This window comes from Mustela lutreola, chromosome 7 (genome assembly GCF_030435805.1).
Source record: "Mustela lutreola isolate mMusLut2 chromosome 7, mMusLut2.pri, whole genome shotgun sequence".
Classification (NCBI taxonomy): domain Eukaryota; kingdom Metazoa; phylum Chordata; class Mammalia; order Carnivora; family Mustelidae; genus Mustela; species Mustela lutreola.
This window is the reverse complement of record NC_081296.1, coordinates 35,323,431-35,345,427: the sequence shown is the minus strand read 5'-3', so window position 1 is coordinate 35,345,427 and position 21,997 is coordinate 35,323,431. Positions and strand designations below refer to the sequence as shown.

General features: G+C 56.0%; 1 protein-coding gene across 2 annotated transcripts in view; it reads right to left on the bottom strand.

The window, feature by feature from the left end:
• Nucleotides 1–21,997, bottom strand: part of PSTPIP1 (proline-serine-threonine phosphatase interacting protein 1) — a 48,043-nt gene that overhangs the window by 11,859 nt on the left and 14,187 nt on the right. Inside the window, exons 2-8 of one of the 2 annotated variants that reach the window (XM_059180292.1) lie at nt 15,415–15,515; nt 14,964–15,113; nt 6,558–6,592; nt 6,210–6,316; nt 3,842–3,904; nt 3,112–3,210; nt 2,233–2,278 (exon numbers count right to left, since the gene is read on the bottom strand). In XM_059180292.1, coding sequence (XP_059036275.1) covers nt 2,233–2,278; nt 3,112–3,210; nt 3,842–3,904; nt 6,210–6,316; nt 6,558–6,592; nt 14,964–15,113; nt 15,415–15,515 — 601 coding nt within the window. The remainder of the gene's footprint in view (nt 1–2,232; nt 2,279–3,111; nt 3,211–3,841; nt 3,905–6,209; nt 6,317–6,557; nt 6,593–14,963; nt 15,114–15,414; nt 15,516–21,997) is intronic. The other variant, XM_059180293.1, reaches the window with a different exon arrangement.

Here is a 21,997-nt window from a genome sequence, read left to right as displayed (position 1 = left end):
CCTGCACAGCCAAAACAATCTTGAGAAAGAAGAGCAAAGCTGGAGGTATCACAATCACAGATTTCAAACTATACTACGAAGCTATACTAATCAAAACATGTACTGGCACATAAACAGATCCATAGGTCAATGGAACAGAATAGAGAGCCCAGACATAAACGCCTGCTTATATGGTCAATTAATCTATGACAAGGAGGCAAGAATATACAATGGGGAAAAGACGGGCTCTTCAATGAACGGCACTGGGAAAACGGGAGAGCTGCATGCAAAAGAACGAAACCAGATGACTTCCTTATACCATATACAAAAATAAGCTAAAATGGATTAAAGACCTAAATGTGAAACCAAAACCATAAAAGTCCTACAAGAAAACCTTGGCAGTAAACTCTTGGATGTCAGCCTTAGCAATGTTTTTCTGCATCTGTTTCTTCAGTGAAGGGAAACAAAAGCAAAAGTAAACAATTGGAACTACATCAAACTAAAAAACTTTTGCCCAGCAAAGGAAACCATCCACAAAATGAAAAGACAACCAACTGAATGGGCAAAGGACAATATTAAAAATATATAAAGAACTCATACAACTCTACATTAAAAAAAAAAAAAAAAAACCAACCCGGGGACACCTGGGTGGCACAGTCGGTTTAGTGTCTGACTGTGGTTTTCAGCTTGGGTCATGACCTTAGGGTCGTGGGATCAAGCCCCACGTTGGGTTCTGTGCTTAGCATAGAGTCTGCTTGAGTTTCTCTCTCCATCTCCTGATGCCCCCCGCCATGCATTCTCTTTCCCTCTCTAAAGTAAATAAATAAATCTTGGTGGTAGAGGCGGGGGGGGGGACCCAATCTGATTTAAAAAGTGGGCGGAAGACCTGACTTTTCCAAAAATGACATACAGATGACAAATAGACATGTGAAAAGATGCACAATATCACTCATTGTCAGGGAAATGCAAATAAAAACCAGTGAGATATCACCTTATGTTAGTTAAAATGGTTAGGATCAAAAAGACAAGAAACAACCAGTGCTGGTGAAGACGTGGAGGAAAGGGAACCCTCTTGGACTATTGGTGGCAATGCAAGCTGGTACAATTCTATGGGAAATAGTACAGGGATTCCTCAAAAAATGAAAAACAGAACTATCATACAATCTAGTAATTCTACTTCTGGCTATTTACTTGAAGAAAATGAAAACACTAATTGGAAATGATACATGCACCCCTATGTTAATTCCAGCATTATTTACAATAGCCAAGATGCGGAAGCAGCCTGAGTGTCCGTCAACTGATGAATGGATAAAGAAGTGGTATATATGAATACTATTCAGCCATAAAAGGGAACGAAATCGGGGCGCCTGGGTGGCTCAGTGGGTTAAGCCACTGCCTTCAGCTCAGGTCATGATCTCAGGGTCCTGGGATCGAGTCCCACATCGGGCTCTCTGCTCAGCAGGGAGCCTGCTTCCCTCTCTCTCTCTCTCTGCCTGCCTCTCCATCTACTTGTGATTTCTCTCTGTCAAATAAATAAATAAAATCTTAAAAAAAAAAAAAAAAAGGGAACGAAATCTTGCCATTCATGACAACATGGATGAATCTAGAGGGCATGATGTCAAGGGAAATAAATCAGACAGAGAAAGAGAACTGCCGTATGATTTTACTTTATGTTTGAAATTTAAAACATGAAACAACAAAAAACAGAAACAGAATCCTAAGAATAGAGAACTAGCGGTTGCTGGAAGGCAAGGGGCTAGGAGGACGAACAAAATAGGGGAAGGGGATGAAGAGCTATAAACTTCCATTAATAAATTACATGAATCACAGGGATGAAAAGTATAGCCTAGGGAACAGAGTCAGTAACGCTGTAATAACACTGCACGGTGACAGGTGGCAACCACATAGATCATGGTGAGCTCTACCTAATGCTTATGATTGTCGATTCACTATGTTGTACATCTGAAATTAATATAACAGCATACGCCAACTATGCTTGTTAAAAACTTAAAAGGGAGAGAGCAATAGCAGCCACCTCATAGGGTTGTTAAGCAGAGTAGTTGAAACACACACAGCCCCAAGAACACGGATGTCTTTATTTTACTCGCATGATTATATGAGAGTGGTGAGCGTGTGCCTCTGTGGAGTTATGTGTCCGTGTGCGTCCCCAGGGTGAGGAAAGAGTGCCGGGGGGCCGGGGCAGGCCTGTCTGACCACCCTCCCAGGTCAGAGGAAGCGAGCAGGGCCGCGTACCTGCCTCCATGGCTGAGTCCTTGCACTGCTTGGCCTTGTTCTGGCTCTGAAGAGAGAGAGGGAAAGCAGAGCTGAGCTGGCCCCAGCCCTCGGGGGCTCAGCCTCCCTGGGGTTGGGGGGCTCTGAAGGGCTTCTGTCCCAGCCTTCCTGAGCCACCCAAGAGGACACTCAGCAGCCAACTGTGGGCACATCCCACCATTAACTTCAGCCTCACCCCACAGAGGACCACAATCAAAAAAGGTCCAATACAAAAAAATAAAAACAGAAGCATGTAGCCCACGCCTACACGTGCGACAACTGGACGTGAAGACCTGAGGGAGAAATGTGGATGGGCAGGTCCCACCGCTCCACCTGGCCACTGCTGACCCTGCTGGCTGGGGCTTGGGCTCTGCCCTCGACTTGCTGCCCCTAACTCACCCTCAGGCCCCTGCTCTTTCTGGGCCTCAGCTTTCCTGTCTGTGCAATGGGCGAAATGCGCTCTTGGGCCCTGGTATCTCTGGCAGCCCACCCTGGTCCGGAGGCCAGAGCAGTCATGATCTTGGGCGCTTGATGACCTGGGTGTGCATCCTTTCTCCATTGCTTCCTGGCTCTGAGACCTTGGACAAGTCATTCACTGTCTCAGGGCCTGTTTTCCCTCTGTGACATGGGTCTCCTGAGCCCCTCTCCATGGGTTATGTGAGAGTTAAGCTGGCCGTGCCTGTCCATGCCCTGAGACTCCAGGAAACCCCTTTCGCAGATGAGGAGATGGAGGTTCAGAGAGGAGTGAGCAGATATCCCAGCTGCAGACCTTTCTTGGGGTGTCTACGGCACCTCCTTCCCAACCCGCCCTGTTCCAGCCCTGTATGGGTGACACCATACGGCCTCAGTGGCCCCACACACCTTCTCCACCTGCTTCTGGGGGCCGTTGGTGCTAATGCGTTCGAAGGCCTGCTCGGCATCATCAGCGTCCCGGCACTTCTGCTCATATGACTTCTTGGACTGGGTGGGAGGGGGTGGAGAAGTGTGACTGCAGGAGCGCCCACAGTGAGGGTCCCTGAACCCAGCCTCCCTTTTCCCTGTCGGGGGCCTGTGGGTGGAGTTGGGGCCTCCTCACCAGGAACAGGAGTCTGGGGGTCCAGAAGGGAGATGGAGAAGGGAGTTTTATTCCCAGGCCCTGCCCCCCTGGGGACTCTGGCCCTGCCCATGGCTGCATCCTGTTTAGAGACATGGTCCCCGCAAATGCCATGCATCCTCATGATGCTGGCCTGTGCCTGTGCTGTCCCCTCTTGCAGAACCCCTTTGCTCCCTCTCAGCTGGAGTCCCAGGGGACACAGCTCAGCAGTCTCTTGTCCCTCCACCCGAGTCCCCAACTGACAGCATAGATCATCCTGTGGGCCACTGTCTGGGACTGACTGCCTGCTCCTCAGTCAGGAGCCCCCCAAGGGCAGGGCCTGGGCCTAGCCACATGGGCCCTGGGTTCCCTGTGCATCCCGGAGCACCCAACAGGCCATGGCGTGTGTTGTTGGACAGGTGGTCAGAGGCTAGCCCCGTCCCAGGGACCCAGCTCAGGGCTCCTGGGGTCTGCACCATAAGTCCCCCACGCCTCCAGGCCCAACACCCTCACACTCACATCCATGGCCTTCTTGTAGAGCGACAGCTTGCTCTTCTGGACCCGGTCCATGACAGCCTCGTACTGTGGGGGACATGGGGCTCTGAGCAGAGGCGCTGTGGCAACCGGATGCTCCCCTAGGCCAAGAGGATGGAGTGGCCCCGGGATGAGGCACAGCATCCCCTCCTGGCTCTGAAGGGGACAGTGACAAGAAGTCCTCTCTCCCGCGCCCCACTCTTTCTCAATCTCTGTTCAGGACAGAAAACTAGAGCCCAGGACAGGATGTGTCCATCATGACTTTTTGCTTCAGACTCCAGCCAAGACTTGGTCTCTGTCCCTGGAATACCCACCCTGCACACACGCACGCATGCACGCACACAGACACACACACTTAAAGAGACCCCCTCGTGGCTTCTGTACACTGTGTTCTGCCTCACTGTGTACATACTCTGGCACACGCATGCCAAGCTCCACATGACACACACAGAAGTACACACTAACAGGTCCCCAGTGTCCCCACTGCACACACTTGCACATGTAGGCCTTCATGTGCGCATTCACAGGACGTCCACACACCACACACAAGGACACACAAGCATACTCTTGCACGTCCCTGTGCACAGCCATGGGCCTGTTCACACAGGGGAACACACACCCCTGCCACCAAACTTCTGCCGCCTGTGGGCACACAAGGCGTACACACAAGGCCAGTGCACCCTGACCTCACCTCTCAGGCTTCTTGTTCAGGCAGAGACTGAAAGGAGCTGTGACAGAGATCGGGGTGTAAGGAGGACCGGGGCTGGCTCTGCCTCGGGTCTCAGTGGGGCCAGGGCTGACAGGGAGCCCTCCAGCAAGCCAGCGGGTCACAGAGATACAGACACACACACACGAGACACACGCAGCTGCTCACAGGCAGGCACACACGTGTGCCGGGCCCCCCCGCTCCCTCCTCCCCCTCACACACACAAGTTCATAGGCACACGGGTGCATACACATGAGCCCAGGCTGTGTTCCTGCAGACTACCCCACAGTTCTTCACTGGGGGGGCCCCGGCCGCTCTGGGGAGGGCGTCTCTCTGAAACACCCGCTCTGGCCCCAGGAGAACTCAAAATAGGCAGTCTAGGGCCTCGCTGCCTCAGCGGGTGCTCTGCACCCTGCAGACAAGCCCCAGCTTCAGAGAGGCCACCTGCTCCGGCACCTCGAGGTGGAGCTGGCCTCTGGGGCTGGCTTCGGAGACCAGCTGTCTGCTCAGGGACCCAAATTTAGAATCGTGAAAGCCCGAGGCCCCGAGGTGGCTGGCTGGGTAGGCAGGGAGGGCAGCCACACTAGATTTCTGTGGTCAGAACCACTCATCAGAGCCGGAGCCTATCTGAGAAGACCGAGGGGGCGGGTGGCTGGACCAGGGCTGGGTCCCCAAAGCCTGCAGGAGGGAAACTTGAGGCACAAAAGGAGAAGAGCTTGCCCAGGACACCCAGGCCCAGCCTGGCTCCAGCCGACAGCAGGCAAGCCTTTCCCCTCACAGCTCAGTTGTGTGGACTTCTCCATTTCTCGGTTCTCTGGAGAGTCTGCAGTGATCCTTCACCTCCAAGCGAGAAGGGTTTCTGTGTGCTGGCCTCTCCCATCCTGCCTGGGGCGTCGCCCTCATCACATTGAGAGAGTGCGCACGTGGACCCAGCTGCCTTCCCAGCAGCCAAGTGCTCAGCCACTCAGAGAGTCTCAGGCCTGGGAAAGGGCCCTGGGACACTGAGATCACCAAGCCTGCCCCCACCCTACCCCTGTAGCTTCCTGACAAAGAACCTCCAGACTCTGCTTGCATATCTCCCGTGATGGGGACCTTACTTCCTTCCCATGTAGATCCTCTGCGCAGGGACAGCCACGCCCCATCCACAGGTGAGAAGTACCTGGGGATGCCAGGGAAGGCCTGGCAGCCCCCCACAGGCTCTGTCTGCCTCTCTCAGGCTGGCAGCGTGGCAGAACAGCTGCGAAGGCCAGCCGCCAAGTCTGCCTTTCTCCTGCTCAAACAGCCCTGACCCTTGGGCTGAGGACCAGTTTCTGGCGACTCCCCCAATCAGGCTACCGCCTTTGGATACTCCCAAACTGTCAGTGATCCTCCACAGTCTCTTGTAGGAGGATAATCAAGAAGACCCATGCCTTTCCCTCTCCCTGGCATGAGGCAGCTCAGGGGAAGACCCCCAGTGGGGTTCTCAGGCCTGCATGCTGGGCCCTGATTCCAGGGCCCCATCTCAGCGCACAGCCATCCTCTCACCATCAAGTCACTCTCATCCCCAAGCCTGGAGTGAGTCTCCCACCCTCCCTGGGCTCTGTCTGGAGGGACCATCCCCCACAACCTTCTCAGTGAGGATGCCCCACCCCCGAGCACCCCCCTCACCTTCTTCCTCTGCTCCTTCTGCCTCTCACGGAACTCCTCAAGGCTCCGCAGCTCCTCGCGCAGGGCCAGGGCCAGCTGGATGTGGGAGCTGCCCACATTCTCCATCTCTGGGGGCAGAGCACGGGGGTGAGGAGCTTCAACCACGCACATACTTACTTCTGCCCAGATCAGCCCCACACCCCCCAGATCCTCCACTAGCCTTAGGGCCCTGTGCGCAGCCTGAGCACCGCCCTCCTCCCCGCCTCCCACCCCCAACTAGCACCTATCTACCTCCACCTATGGGGACATGGCTGTTCCCAGAAGGTCCTGTCACTCTGCAGCCTGGGGTTGGGGACAGTCGGAACTTACGCTGCTTCAGGGAGTCAAAGGAGGCCCTCAAGGAGCTGCAAAACAGAAAGGCCAGGGTCAGCAGGAGGAGGGCATGACAGGACGGAAGTGCCCCACCCCCAGCCCAGGGACTTTTCATTTGGTGGGAAGGCTCTAGGTCACTCACACACACACTGATCCAGACCCAGACATGACCACCGCTCAGAAGCAAGCTGGGATTTCTGGAAGGCAGAGTTCCTCTTTTGGAATGGTAAAGCTATCACACCTCCTAGCTGTGGCGCAATGCTCCTGGCTTTGTGTTTTCAGAACTCTCCCTCCCTCAGCCAGTCCATCAGGACGAGCTGAAGCTGGACAACGCAGGGTACAGACCTGGCTTTAGGCAAGTGGCCTGGAGGGTGTTTGGCAGAAGCTGGAAGGGAGAGGCAAGCCAGGCAGGGGTACCAGAGGAGAGAGACGGTGGGGCAGGAAGAACAGGACGTATGGGGGAGGACAGTGAGAAACTGTCCCTGTTCCTGGCTGGTGTGGCTGGGCACACAGTGGTGACATTTCCAAGAGCGGACCCAGGATGCTGGGCGTACCCAAGTACGTGAGCCAGGAGGAGTATACAATAGGGTGCACTGAGCGGGGGTGGCTGAGAGAGCCTCTCAGGAGGAGTCAGGAGGCAGCATCGCGGCTGTTCTGGAGTAGAGATGTGGGCCCTCGAAGAGCAAGAAGGGAAAAGGCTGGCCCTGGGGGAGAACGCCCAGGGGTGGGGCTGCTGGACAGCAGAGAAAAATACAGGGCACCCAGGTACATGCGAATTTCAGACAAACAACAAATGGTGTTTTAATATAATGTAATATATGGATCACACTTACATCTAAAAAGTATTTGTTGTTTATCTGAAGTTCGCATGTAACTGGGCCTCCTATATTCTATGCAGCGGCCCGGCCCTACGGTGGGGACTGACCCCCAGAACCACAAATGAGCTAAGGTGTTGGAGCCCACCCAGGACCCAATCCTGTCTCCTGAGGGGTAATGGGGTGCCATGAGGCAAACATCTCCTTGGGTCAGAAACACAACCAACAGGGGTGAACGGCTCTCTCCAGGTCACTGGGGTTCAGGGGCAGGGACCACTCAGTGGGGTGAGCTCCCCGCCCGATGGAGCAGGAGAGTGACTGGCAATCCCAGCCTGGGAAGGCAGCAGGCCCTGGGCAGGGACTCCCGCTCCCTCCGCACTCCCACATGAATCAGAAGCAGACCCGGGAGCCAGGTAGCCTGGGTCCAGGCAAGGATCTGCTGCACACTCACTGTGCGACCTTGGGCAAAGGACTTACTCTCTGTGCCTTGGTTTCCCCCTCTGTAAAATGGGGATAATAGCACAAACAGGACGGTGATGAGGAATAAATTAATTAATAGGTCTAAAGTACCTCTGTCAGGACCTGGCTGCTGTTGTGCCACCCTCCTCCGGGTCCACATCTGTACATCCACATCTGCACATCCCCGTCCTGGGTGGGGGGTCCCCCAGGTCCCTGAACCTGACCTGAGCTATATACTGCCCCGCTTAAGAGCTTACTGGGTGCCCCCAGAAATCAGAAACCCCCCAGGTCTTGCTTTCAGTTAGGGGTTCCCTTGAGGTTCTCTCTGGGGTCCCTTCCCCCACCTCGGCCCCCCACCCCCACCCTGCCGCCCTTGCGGGCATTCGTAACAGACCGACTTGTGTCCACCAGCAGCTGTGTGAGGGATGCCTGGGCCTGTCGTGCCCCAGTGTGGGCCCATGGGTGCCAAGTCTCTGAGTGTACCCAGAGAAGGATCGCAGAAGTTGCAGACTGGACCTAAGGTAGTATTTGGAGTGAAATTCTCTGCCTGCGTTGGCAGACCCTTAACCAAGGAGGCAAAATAAATTGGGGCACCCTCTGCAACCAGGATGCCTTGAGGAGGCGCAATCAAGGCAGAAAGAGAAACTGAGTCCAGAGAGTGGCCAGACTTGCTGGATCACACAGAAGCAGCGGGCAGGCACCTCTCCCACCTCCCCCAACACGCCCCCCTTCCTCCACCGCCTCCCCCTCCGCTCCCCCCAGCTCCCCCCGGAACCCCCCGCTCGCCCCATCCCCCACTCGCCCCACCCCTGTTCCTTCTGCCCCCTCCCACCCGCCTCCACGCCCCCACGCCCCCCAGCCCCCACGCCGCGGTCGCTGGCCTCAGGCTCCGCGCTCCGCCCCTCGTGCTCCCTGCCTGCCTCTCCGCGGAGCAGCGCGCCCGCCCCCTGGTGGCCGTATGTCCTCATGACGCCCGCACGGAACAGCTCTGAGCTCCTGCCCTCTGCAGCGTCAAGGCAGGCTTTCCAGGGGCCTCCCTCTTCTCACTGGACAGTTAGGGAAACTGAGGTTTCAGCAACCTGATAGGACCCACAGGGATCCAGGCCTAGAAGAGAACTGCGGGGGTCTGGCCTGGGGTGGACACCATCCCTAAACTAAGTAGATCTCCAAGTGTGGACCCAGCACGGGCAGCCTGACCATCACCTGGGGGCCTGTCGGAAAGGCAGATCATGAAGCCGAAACTCCGGGGTGGGGCCCAGTTCCCTGGGTTTTAACAGGCCTCCGGGAGCTGCTGATGTCTGTTCCAATGTGAGAATAGTTGGCCTAAATTCTTTAATCCTCACAGCTCTGCCAGAGACAGTCCCCATTTCACAGATGAGAAAAACAAGCATCAGCGAGGTGAGGAAACTGACCCGTGGCCACACAGCGGGTGAGAAGGCAAGGCCAACCCCTGGCTTCTCACCAAAGGAAGGAGAGGGGGACTGCCAGGGTGACCCCAGCTGCCCTGGGGATGAGGGGCAGGACCCTTTTCTGACAGAATCGATACCTTGCCAGGGGCTCTCCCTCCGATCCCTCCGCTAACCCACACATCCATGTTCTGCCTCAGTCTCTCCATTCATGGTGAGAACCCCTCCAGCCTCAGTGCGTGCTCCCACTCCCCTCAGGCCCCAAATCCTTCAGGACCTCATCCCGCCACCAAGCTCAGGGCAGCCCATGTACTGCCTGGTTTTCACCTCTTTTTAGATCTCACAGCTCAGGAACACCTCAAATGCAAAGTGTTCAAGACTGGACTCAGCTCCCTCACAAAGCTTGCTTCTCAGCCCACTCCCCTCTCAGTGAAGGTGTCAGCCTGCACCTGGCTGTCTGCACCAGGAACCCAGAGTCGTCCTTTCTCAGTCCTCTCCCTCCCCTTCCACTGCCTTCTTTTTCACCTCCTCAATCTCCTCTCTGTCCGCCTCTCATTACCACCACCCCAGCCCTTGCCCCTTCAGCTCCTGTCCCCTAGCGTCACTCCCCACCTGGTAGCCCTGTTTTCTGGGCTACCTAGCCACCTGACCACCCACCAGTTCCTTCTGTCAAGTTCCTTCTCGCCTCAGGGCATTTGCACATGCTAATTACCTCTGTGCAACATCTTTGCTAGGCTTCCCCTTCTGTCCCTCTGAGCATTTGTTCCTCTTGTCACCTTGGGCGGATGCCTTGAGTGTCCCCCCACTGAACTGTGAGCCCACTGAGCAAGGTTCTCCTTCTGGTTCCGCCTGGTTCCCCTCCCCCTTATCCCTAGGGGGGAACAAATTCAACACTTGCTAAATACCAAGGCTTTTCTCAATCCCAAACCTACCCTGCCTCACCCTCCTTGGCCTGTGGACCCAGGCCCTCCCTCCCAGGCCCAGAGTGTCTGTAAGGAACACAGTCTCCTGGGACAGCTGGTCCTTCTCCCTACCCCACCCCTGGATGCTGGGAGCCCCTGCCTGAGTCCACGGCACTGCCATGTGACATGCAGTCTCTGTTTCCACCCTGGTCAGTCCTGATGATGACAAAGCCCATGCTCTCCTTAGGCTCCCATTTGTCCCCTGGCTTGCTGCCCATTGGGGCTGCAGGGGTGACGGTGCTCATTCTGCCTGGGACCAGGGTGGGAGGCAGGACTGTAGGCTGTGACCACTCCAGAAGTTCCCCTCCCCCGCCCCTTGCTCACTTCTGGGCTGCAGTCCTTCCTGCCCAGCCCTCCTGCACCCAGTGCCGGGGACCTTCAGGCCACCAGAGCTCCATTCACACAACAGGGCCCGGGACACCACCTCTCTTTCTTGGCCCCAGACTTTCAAGAAGGCCTTGGTTCTGTGGGGGGAGGGCGGTCTTTACTTCTCCTGGAACCAGAGGCAGCCCACGGTGGATTAGCCAAGACTCACCCCTGGAGAATGGCCTTAAACCCTGATCTTGTGGAGTATTTGTGGAGCATTTGTAGTCTTTCTATGCTCCATCTGACCCAGAAAAGATGGCATCTCATAGCTTTTCTCCCTCCCAGGTCCTCCCTCTTGCTGCCAGGACCTGCTCAAGCTTCTCTTCTATTGTGTCTCTGTCACATGGCAAGGACGGGGCCTCATGCAGGCCTCTACCCTCTGTTATCTCTCACCAGCATCCTTATGTGTGACTCATCTCATTGCCCTTTCTGACTTGGCTCTCAGGACGCACGGCCTGAAACGCTCGGCTCAAACATAGTCAAGAAATTCCGAGTGTGAACACCTCCTTCCATGTTCTCCCATTCATCTCGTGCCCCTGCTGGGGCCTCACTGCCCCTGCCCTCCTGCTGGCCAGAGGCTCTGGCCTCCCAGCTGCCAGCAGCAGGCTCTTCTTGCCTGTGTGCCAGAGGCTGGGCCTGGCTGCACTGCTGTCAGAGGACGCCTGATGGGACGAAGGCCTGCCTCCCTCCCACTAACGCCTCAGCATGTCTTCATTCTCTGAGTTCAAAAGAGAGATCATGAAAAAAAAAAAAAAAAAAAAATCCCTTCTGACAGGAAAACCACAGCATTTTCGGCTGTGACAAGGGCAGGTGAGGCGGGGATTCAAACCCACATGGCTGGAGGAGGTATCCTGACTTGTGGCAACAACCCCGGGGCTCACGGGAAGTAGGCCCCAGGACTGCCAGCCTTGATTTCCTTTCATTTCCAGAACCCCTGCCCTGTGGCACCTCAGGACCCTACCTGGGGCAAGGGGAGCAAGACAGGATGGGTAGGACTGCGCAGGGTAGAAATGAGAGCAGCCGCCAGAGCAAAGGCCTGGAGGCTGGAAGGGAGGGTCAAGGTGAATTTTCTGAGCCGACTATGCAGCTTAAACTGTATGGATAAGCCCGTCACCCGCGAAATGAGGTCTTCAAAGTGCACTGAAAGGGCTTGCGAGGCTCCCTCAGTGCGGGTCTTCTCGGGGCATTCTCTGTTCCACAGCCCAGCGGGGGCGTTAGCTAAGGCAACAGGCAGAGGAGGAGGAGGCGGTGGCTACTGTCAGAAATGGTGTGAAACAGAGCGTGACCTCCTTTCAGCATACAGGACTGCGCCTCCAGGCCCTAGCGAGCTTTCTGGCCTGAGGTCAGAGGATCGTGAAGAAATGCTGTCCCTTCAGGCAGCAGAAGAGGCCAGGGAGGCTGGCCCTCTCTGCCTCTCTGCTCTCACTGGGCTTCTCCTGAGGTCACTTAACTCCTCAGCTTGCATCTCCCCATTTGCTCTTGTCTAGCCTGTGCACCCCCAGTCCTCTACTTGACCCCCAAGGAACTAAGGGAAAGCATCCCATGGGACCTAGAAAGGGGGGTGGCCATGGCAAGGCTGGTTGCTGCACCCCACCGGGTGATGAGCCCTAATGGGCTGAACAGCCAGGCCATTCCCAGAGGCCAACCCCAACACACCTCCCAGTCTCCAGGACAATGAGGAAGTGACCCATGTTGTCCCGTGAGTCACACAAGGCTGAGTGTTTGGGAGGACTTCCTGGAGGAGGTGGAGCAGAAGGCCCTAGATGCAAGTGTTTTAAGGCAAATGATCGGGTAGGTTCCCCACAGTGTGCTGGAGAGAGTCTAGCTTTGGGATAGTGGGGCCATTTATTTTATGTTATTTTTAGATTTTTGAATCCACCTAACTCAGCAGGGCATGGCACGCACATCATTTAGGTGCTCCATAAACGCTTGCTGACTAAATGAATGGATGCTGGATGCTTGGCCCACCCTTAAAAAAAGGAAGGACTGCACGGTCTCACTAGTCTTAGTACATGCCACGTGGCTCAACAGCAACACTTACTGAGCACCTAGTGTGTGCAGCCAGCCCACTTGGGAGCTGCATAGGGCATGACCCTAAGGCAGGCAGCAGGTGAACCGGGTGGGGACGGTTCAACCCCTGCCCCTCTTGCCCACTGGCTTTGAATGTTCCCCAACTTTGCCCACCTCCAGCAAGTCCTCCAGCAGGAAAGTGTCTCCCCTCCCTCTCCGCCTCTCCCAGGAGGTGCCCTCCCCAGGCCACCCTGCTCAGACCACCACAGCCTGATGGCAGAGTCAAGGCCATGGTTGTTCTCACCCACCATTCCATCTGTTGTGGAAACCTGCGTGCTGGGCTGTGGGGCCCCCATGCTGGGTCAGCTGTGCCATGAGACCTGGTACTCCCAACCTGGGCTCCAGCCACCCCTTGGTAAGCAGAAGGCAGGCCCTGTCTCTACTCCTTGCTCTGGTCTGGGGCTCTACCACTGATGCTCCCACTTGGACCAAGGCTGCCCTTCCAGTGATGCTGGCCTCTGGCTTTTTGGGCCAGGGAGGGGTTGGGCCTTAAAGGAAATGGCTAGGTTGCCTGGTCAGGCTACTCGGCCCTAAACCAAGTAGGGCGAGCCCAGTTTGTCTGACATACACGGGTGCCTATAAGACTGGCAAGAAGCCACTGTTGATTGAGCACTGCCTTGACCCGGTTCTCTCTGTTTGACACGGTGATTCCAGGACACCTCCCAAGGGCAACTCCGCTTTCACAGCCCAGCACAAGACTCAGAGGGGCAGTGACCACCCCATGGTCACACCACACAGGAGGGCAGTAGACCTTGCAGGGGATCGTGACTGCCCAGACTGTTGCCCCCCCCCCCACTTCCTAGTCCTGCAGTGGGGCAAGATGCTGTGTCCCTCCCTCCCTTTCCCGCCATCCACCAGGATCTCCTTCCATTTTGTTCTCTCTGTCAATTGCTTCTCCTTCCCTATTTAAGTGCCCAGTGACTCACAGGCTTCTGAGTGTGAGTGTGCCTCACACGGCTCACCTCCAGCCTATCACAGTCCTGCCCGGAGCACCCTGTCCCCCCACCCCCAGTGGGTCTCCTCTCTTTCTGGGAAGGTTCTCCTTTTCCATCTGGCTTGGGTGGCTAAGAGGTGGGCGGGGACGCCTCCTGGGTCATACTCTCTCAATCCCTCTTCCCCAGAAAAGGCGAAGAAGGTTTTATCAGACTTCCATTCATTCCTTACCAGGTCGTGAGCCCTCCTTGAACCCAGTCTGCGTCCAGCCCCAGCCCTGCCCTGTTTCTCTGCACAAAGTGGGCAGAGGAGAACCCAACGCAACCTGCCCCCAGTCACACAGTTCGCAAAGGCCAAGTGGGGACAGGCGCTCATGCATTCTTACTTCTGGGGCTGTGTTCATGCTTTCTGGGCCCATGCACAGACCTTTGGGCATTAAGTGTTAATCTTCCCTGGCCCACACTACTTCTAAAACTTCCTCTAGCTCTTCCCATAGTTTCTCTGGCTCCTGTTTGGAAGCAGGAACCAGCCAGGGTCCCCTGTGTCTTTAGAAGACCCGAGAGTGTTGTGTATTCAGGGCGCTCAAATGAGGGAACTTGGTGCCAGGTTTTGGAACCACTTTCCTTGTGCAGAGCCAGATGCTGACTAGCTTGACCTCTGGGGGAGCAGCGGCAGGCTCTGCAGGTGGGGGCTCCTGGACAGAAGGTCCTGACCCAGGGGGAGAGTTCACACCTTCCCAAGGGCTGCCTTGGGAAGAAAGTTCTTCAGCTGCCCTCAAATCCTCACGCTCTCCCAGTCTGCACACAGGGACCCAGGCCTCGGGGCTGGAGAAGAACCTTGTTTCACAGCATCATCAACCACCCCCCTTGCCTCCCCTCCAAGCCAGGCCTGAGCTGAGCCTCTGGACCTCATGAGTCCTTTGAGGAAGGTTACGTTATTCTTCTGCCCTCTGTCAAGGAAATGGAAGCAAGGAGAGTGTCAGGCAGCAGCCTGACCCAGCCAATGATCACACAGCTGGCAGGTAAGGACATGTCCTGCCGCTGTCCCTGCTCACACCTCTCTCCTTGATGCTCGGCCTAAGCCAAGGCAGCACGGGGCACGGGTGACCAGGGGAGGCCGTGTCACCTGGCTCTCAGGACTTGGGTGGAGGCTACCCAGATGCTGAAGGCTGTGCCACAAACACCAGAGGACAGATGGCCTCTGTCCCCTGCCCACAGCCTTCTTGGCATTCAGACAGCTAGGTTTACCCCACACAAAACCTGACCTCACCCAGAATCCCCCGCCCTCGAGGGAGTTGTTCTCCAGGCATCTCTGCCCTGGAGCCATCCAGACCCTTCCTGGGCCGCCTCACTCCAACCCATCCCAGGGAGCCCAGGGGACGGGACCTCTTACTTCATCTCTGTCTGGCCACCTGCCTTCCGGGCGATCTGCACCAGCTCCTTGCCATAGCGCTCCTCGGCTTGGGCCCTGCAGGAACAAAGCGCCGGCTCCGTGTCCCCCTTGCTTCTGGCCTCAGCGACCCCTGTACATCTGTGCTGGAAACTGAGGGTCCACCCAGTCGGCTTCTGCGGGCCCTGCAGGCTCCTCCTTGAGAACGTTAAGTCCCAGCCCTTCTTTGAAATAAATGTTAGCCAAATACCTGCGCATTTGAGGGGGTGTCAGATTCTTGGCCAACCGAGGGGAGTCCCAGGCTGGGAAAGGCAGGAAAGTCACACTCCCAGGGATTGGGGGGGTGGGGGGTGGGGAATGTTTTCCTGACGGAAGCTTGGCTGGGAGGGGGAGGCTGCTGCTTCCACAGCCCCCGCCGCGCCCCCTGTAGGCCCCCACCTGGTGTCTGGCTCACCTCTGCCTCAGCAGCTCCTCCACGTCCTTGCACATCTTCCTGCCATCCAGCAGCCTCTGCAGCAGCACCTCATAGCCTGTGTGTGCTGTGAAGTCCCTGCACTGGAACACGGAACAGAGGGGCGCCTGAGGGCGGGCGGGGCAACGACCCCACTGTCGCCTCCAGGGAACGTCTCCCTGCAGCGACCCGGGCAGGGCCTGACCTACCAGCCGCCTCCCCCACACACCCACTCAAGGGCCGGGGCTCGGCTTCGCGCAGGCGCACAGCAGGGCCCTGTCCGTGGACGCACGGGGTGTTGAGCCCACCCGCGTTTAGAGCTCCCAATCCAGGACCGCAGCAAGTCCAACACGAGATGGCCGTGGAAGGGCCCCCTCCAGGGCCCGGGGATGACAGCCTTACAGGGTGTCCCGCACGGCTTGCTGCTGTCACATTCCCCATAACCCTGTCATCTCCCTGGTCCAAGGGAGCAAACCAAGGCACAGGTGGGAGAGGCTGCCGACAGGGACGCCGCTGCCTTGAACTCAGGCTGTCCGGCTCGATCCACGCTCTCCACCTCAACACCACATGGCTTCTGCAGCATCAGCACCAGATGTTTCTTGATGGTCAACTGTGTGCCATTTGCACGCCAGACAACCTGTGTGTAGACTCAGGGAATCCTCTCGAACCCGCAGGGTGAGGTGGGCATGGAGAGCGACGTCCGCCGCCAGAAGGCGCGCACACCCTAACACACACCTAGAATCCCTGGCACATGCTAGCACCCTAGGGCCAGCCGTCAAGCAAGACCGTGGGGAAAGGGGCATCTTGAAGAATTCTCCTGGCCACAGCTGGCCCTCCGACCAGGCACTTGCGCAGACTATCCTGGTGCTCCCAACCGGTCAGATTCTCCTTTCTCAGCCCTGGAATGGATTTTGAGCTGCTGCTTCTGGAAGCTGGGGAAGGGAGGTCATACTTCCAGGGTCTCCTAGGACATCCCCCCGGGTCTGAGGAGTGGGTCTTAGGGCCAGGCTGCACACAAGGCTGGCTGGCAGGGGAGGGAGATCCAGAAAGCGGTGAAACATTAAGCTGAGAGCTGGGTCTTCCTGCATCTGTGACCTGAGCCTGGCTCCAGCGTCCATGCTTGAGGAAGGACCCCTACCCCCACTCCTAACCCCCTGGATGCTAGGCCAAGCAACTGTAAATTGAGACAAGCCCTGAGATTCAGCTCCTAGTCTGTCTTCTTTTCCATGTGCATGGACCACCCCACCCAGAGCCTCGGAGACTAGAGAAACAGTCTACTTTCCTGAACATACGTATCATAACTCCATCTCAGACACAGTGAATCAGTGGGATCACAACCCTGGGGGAGGCAAGTCTAGCCCACCTTAGAGTCAAGAGCTGATGGTGCATCTTTCCCTGCCCTGTGCCTCTCCTCGAATGCTCTGTGTGGGTATGTAGGGAGAGGCAGGAGAGAAGTCTAAAGCCAGGAGAACTTCCCACAGGAAGAGTCATTCGAGCCAGTTTCTAGGAGAGAAGGTGTTGTTCTTCGAGGTATAAGTAGAATCAGACATGGTAGGAAGTTCAGAGATTGCACAAATTGCCAGCTCTCCCTCAGCAAATTCAAAACAGTGAAATTTCCAGGCCTATAGGATATATAGGACTCCAAGTTTATGCCCTCCTCCATAAGCATTCCTGGAAAGTCCTGAGGCCCAGGCTGCCTACTGGGTATCAAGCAGTGCTCATGGGCCCTGCTGGCTATTCAGGGCCCCAGCAGAAAGAAATCATCCCCAGGACCCCTGCCAGACTGTCCTGGGTCGGCGTCAGCCCCCACATTTGGGCTGGTGTGGTTGGGCCAGGCTTTCATTTCTCTGGCTTTTCTGAGTGGCCATTTGCCCACTAACTAGCCAGCAGACCAGGGCTTTCTGCCTCTTGGCCCCTGCCCTCCCTCCAAAGCCAGCTGGCAGAAGGTCGTGACAGCTGGGGAAGGGGAGGAATCTGGAGCCTCAGCCTCCTGTCCTCTCCCCAGCAGGGAGGCACCCTGAGCTGGACACCAGTGCTTTCAGGGCCCAGTTCCACAGACCACCAAACTAGGAAGCATCTTGTCCAGTGCCCCTCAGTCCTCAGGGAGGCTGAGGCCCTGAGAAGGGAAGAACCGACTTTAGGAAGCCCAGGCAGAGGCAGGAAAAGCGTGTGGACTTGCAGGGGACCTGTTGCTGCTCCACGAAGCCTGGGAGAGCCAGAAGTAGCCACCCAGCCCCTCTTCCTCCCCCTGTCCCCCACCCTGCAGCAGGACGCTCTGCTCTACCCTTCCAAGGACCCTGGTCCCAGCTCTACAGGGGTGCCTTCCATCTTTATGGAGCTGCTCAGAGTGAAAAGACAAGCAAAACCAAACCTACATTGGCCATTCCGTAGGAGGCAGAAGGCTGGATCCCCAGGAGCTCAGGTCCCCCAAGTGCCGCAGGCTCCAAAAGGGTGTTCAGCCTTTGCTCAGAGCAACAGTGGCGTCAGCAGCCTCTGTGGCCAAGTGAGCCATGGTCACAAGCGATGAGACTGTTCTGAGGAAGTGCCTCATTCCGTGGGGGCTGCTCCCTCCCAGCACTACACCCCTCCCCCAGCCTGCACCCTCCTCCTCACCCCTACCCCACCACCTCCTCCAGGGAATGAGGCTGCTCAAGCTGCTGTTGAGGAAATGAATGAACCAATCATTCAATTAAATAATCAATCAGTTCTGTAAGATCATAGTCCAGGCCCCACCACACATCACCCCTGCCGGAGCCCCCTGGCCTTCCTCCCCAACAACCCACCAAGCTCCACCCTCTAAGTGCCAAGGGCTCGCTGCAAGTCTCTCTCCTTCACTGGCTCACAGGTTCACAGTGCAGAAGCTACCAGGCAGGGCCTCGCTCCTCCTCCTTCTACCCACAGCCTCTGTTGCCCGAAACCCACCCATGGCCTTGATCTTAGTGAAATTATGGGGTCTAGGAGCCACACACTAGAAACATCACAGCGGTTTTCTTTTTTCTTTTTTTTTAAGATTTTATTTATTTATTTGTCAGAGAGAGAGCACGAGCACAACCCAGGGGTGGGGCAGAGAGAGAGGGAAAAGCCAACTCCCAGCTCTCTGGGGAGCCCAACGCAGAGCTCGATCCCAGGACCCTGAGATCATGACCTGAGCTGAAGGCAGATGCTTAACCGACTGAGCCACCCCATCATAGCATTTTGCTTATTGAAAATGCCTCTCACTCACGGAGGTAAGGACAGTGACAAGGAGACCCCCGGAGGAGAAGTGACGGCCCAAGATCTCTCAAGGGGTAAAGGTCAGAATCTGGGCTGTGAACCCAGGCCCACCTCTCCCCCAGGCCACATACCTACGTCAGTCATTCACAAGATAACCAGCACTGTTTTTCATTTTGAAAAGTCAAAAAATCATTTTGAAAGATCACTTTTGAAAATGATGACTCAAATTCTTTCCAGCTTAAATCAAAGCTGTATTTTGGGCTATCGTTCCATTCCCATGGATTCCCAGAGACAGGGTCTGAGCCCAGGCCGGGTCAGGGAAGCTCTTCCCTGGAGAGGGGCCGTGCTGGCTCCACAGATGTGCACACCGGGAAGCAGTGAACAGCCAGAATCCGGGCCTGGCCTGGTGACACCCCAGGGCAGTTCACCCCAGGGAGGGTGCCAGGTGTTGAGAAGCCACAGTCCCCTCCTTTAGAAGGCTTGCTCAAGCCAGGTGTGGGAGCCTAGGCCATCACACTGTGTGGCCATGCTGGGGCTCCCTTCCCCCCAGCAAAGCCAAATCAGAACAGCAGGAAGTCTCCCGAGGCTCTAGAAGGAAGTGCTCAGGGGAGACCTGAGCAGGTGGAAGCCTATTCCTACCTCAGCCTTCAGGCAGTGTGGCCCAGGTGCCCCTTGCTGTCCAGGGAAGCCCAGCGGCTTCCTTCTCCAGGCAGTTCTACCTGTCAGCCATTGCCCTAGTCCTGCCATGGCCCCACTGGGTAGATAGAAAGACAGTCTTTGCACCTACCACGACTTCCCCCTTTTCTTACCCATATCACCCTTTGGTGGCTGCAGGGGCTAGACCACAAAGACCAGGGCCTGAGGAATTTGGTGGGATTTGGTTTCCTCATTTAGGAAGTGGGGACAGAGGTCAACCTCTCCCCTCTGCCCTGACAACCTGTTCCTCTAGGGAACAGCCCCCTCAGGGCAGACCGAGGCTGCTGAGTCAGGGAGGTGCCTGAGAAAACTGTCTGAGAAACAGTCCAGACTCTGGCAGACTAGCTTTGGGTTCACATCTCGGGTCATTCTCCCTCTGGCAGGAAAGGGGGCCCAACAGTTCCCAGCACCTGAGGTGTTCTGAGAAGTCATGAAATGATGTGCACAGCTCAGAACGGTGAACAGAGAGCACAGCATGTCGGGTACAAGGCTGAGGATTATTACCCCCATTTTACAGGTGAGGAAGATGGAAAGCAGGGAGGTCACCTAATGTGCCTTGGGGACAGGCGGGATTTGAAGCCAGCTCTCCCAGGCCAAGATCTTAGCTCTTCACCTCCCAGTCTCACGCCTCTCTGCAACTCCCCAAGCTCAGTGGCTGCTGGGCAAGTGGTGTTCTCCAGGCGCTGCCCTGTCCCTGCCTGCCTGTCACCACCAGGCAGAGGCGTGAAAGGGGTTGGTGCGTCCAGGAACCGGCCAATGTTCTTCCTGGGGCCCAAGTGAAGGGCTGTGGAAGGGAACTGGGAAGAGCAGCTTTGGGACTTTCCATGTTCGTGAGAACTACCTGACAGGGAGGGAGGAGCCGCCACAGGGGGCCTCGTGGAGCCAACTGCTGGGTGCACTTCGAGGGGTCAGAAGTGGACAGCTGCAGGGAGCAGAGTAGGTCATCCTTGGGGGGACAGGCTCACCAAACAACCAGGAGAGAAAGGGCTACCCCGGGGGGCCTCTGCCACCTGCTGCACCACCACCAGCTCCCAGAGCTCCAGGGAAATAAGACTTTTAACCCCTTTAGAGTCACAGACCTCAGAGCCCACCCTGTCTGAGGAGACACCGTAAGCAGTGGTTATGGAGAGAACATGGCAAGTGAAGAAACGGGCCCGTCCGTTCCCCATTGTCCCCACTGTAGGCTTCCCATGTGGAGTCTGGAGACCGGGAGTGTTCAACTGACCAAGAGAGTGAAACTCTGACATTAAGGTTGAACTGGAGTGAGTTATACAGAGACTAGAAAAGGACTAGAAAAACTCTAACACATGCCCAGGCATGGGGAAGGGAGAGCCAACAGCAGCTTTAGAAGGTGGAAGAGAGAAAAATTAAGTTGCTGGCTTGTCCCCTACCAGGCTCAAAAACCATTTTGTAAAATGTTAACCATTTCTTGTTGAAAATCTTTCTAATGTCTGACATGCTATTGGGTTGATGGGCTCTTCATTCTTTTTTAATTTTTAAAATTTTTTAATTTTTTAAAAAAGATATTATGTGTTTATTTGACAGAGAGAGACACAGTGAGAGAGGGAACACAGGCAGGGGCAGTGGGAGAGGAAGAAGCAGGCTTCCCGCCCAGCAGGGAGCATGATGCAGGGCTTGATCCCACACCCTGGTGACCTGAACTGAAGGCAGTTGCTTAAAGACTGAGCCACTTAAGTTCCCCCATTCTTTTTTTAGACTTAAAAAAAAAAAAAAAAATCACCTTTTATCCGTGGGAGAGGAGACAGGAGACTAGACTCACTCTTCTCATCCCAGATGCCCCAGAAGGCTGGGACAGCTGTCGGAGCAGGCATTTGGGGCGGCACAGTCCCAGTGTCACAGAATTGACCTCTGCGGCCAGCATGCCTCCTGAGTTTGCTTACTGGCAACTATTTACTGGTGCTTGTCTTCTGTGGACTGAGAAGACAACTGGAGGTAGTGAGCACTGAGCTCTCCAGGAGGCAGCTCCCTGAAGGCGAGAAGTGGGTCTGTTTCTCTACTGGTTCCCAGAGCCCAGCATCTGCAGCACAAATACATTGGACCAAACAAATGTCTGAGGGAAGCCCTCGAGAGGATGTGGCTTTATGACTACTGGCTCAGGAGAAGTCCTATGGGGAGGACCAGATCATTGGCTTGCACTGCAATGACTCATTACCCAACACCTTTACATAAGCCAGACAGACTCATGCCCTCTACTTTTTAAACTATTGTTCTCTTCATTGTACAGACAAGGAAACTGAGGCTCAGGTTGGGTCAGTCCATGAGTAGCAGCAGGGCCCTTTCCACTGCCCTACAGCTACACCTCACAGTGGGGATCATCTCCACTATTCGTAGTTGGCAAATTGAGGAAGGCAAAGGACCAAAAACCCAGGTATGGCTTGGATGGTTGGGTGGAGAGATGGATGGCCAGAGACTTCAGTAAGCAAGCTACTTGCTTCCCTAGAGTATCCAGGGGAGGTTGGGTGAAGAGAGGGTCCCAAACCCAGGCACTCAAGAAATCACTGAGGCCTGTAGGCCTTTGTGGGGCCATCAGGAGCATAGGGAGAGTCTGTGGCTGGGGTCCCTGCCGGGACTCTTGGGAGTAGAGGGAGGGAGGCCATCTCCAGATCGGCACAAGGAAGAGCTTCCCAAGAGCCCAGCTGGTCCCAGATATGGTTGC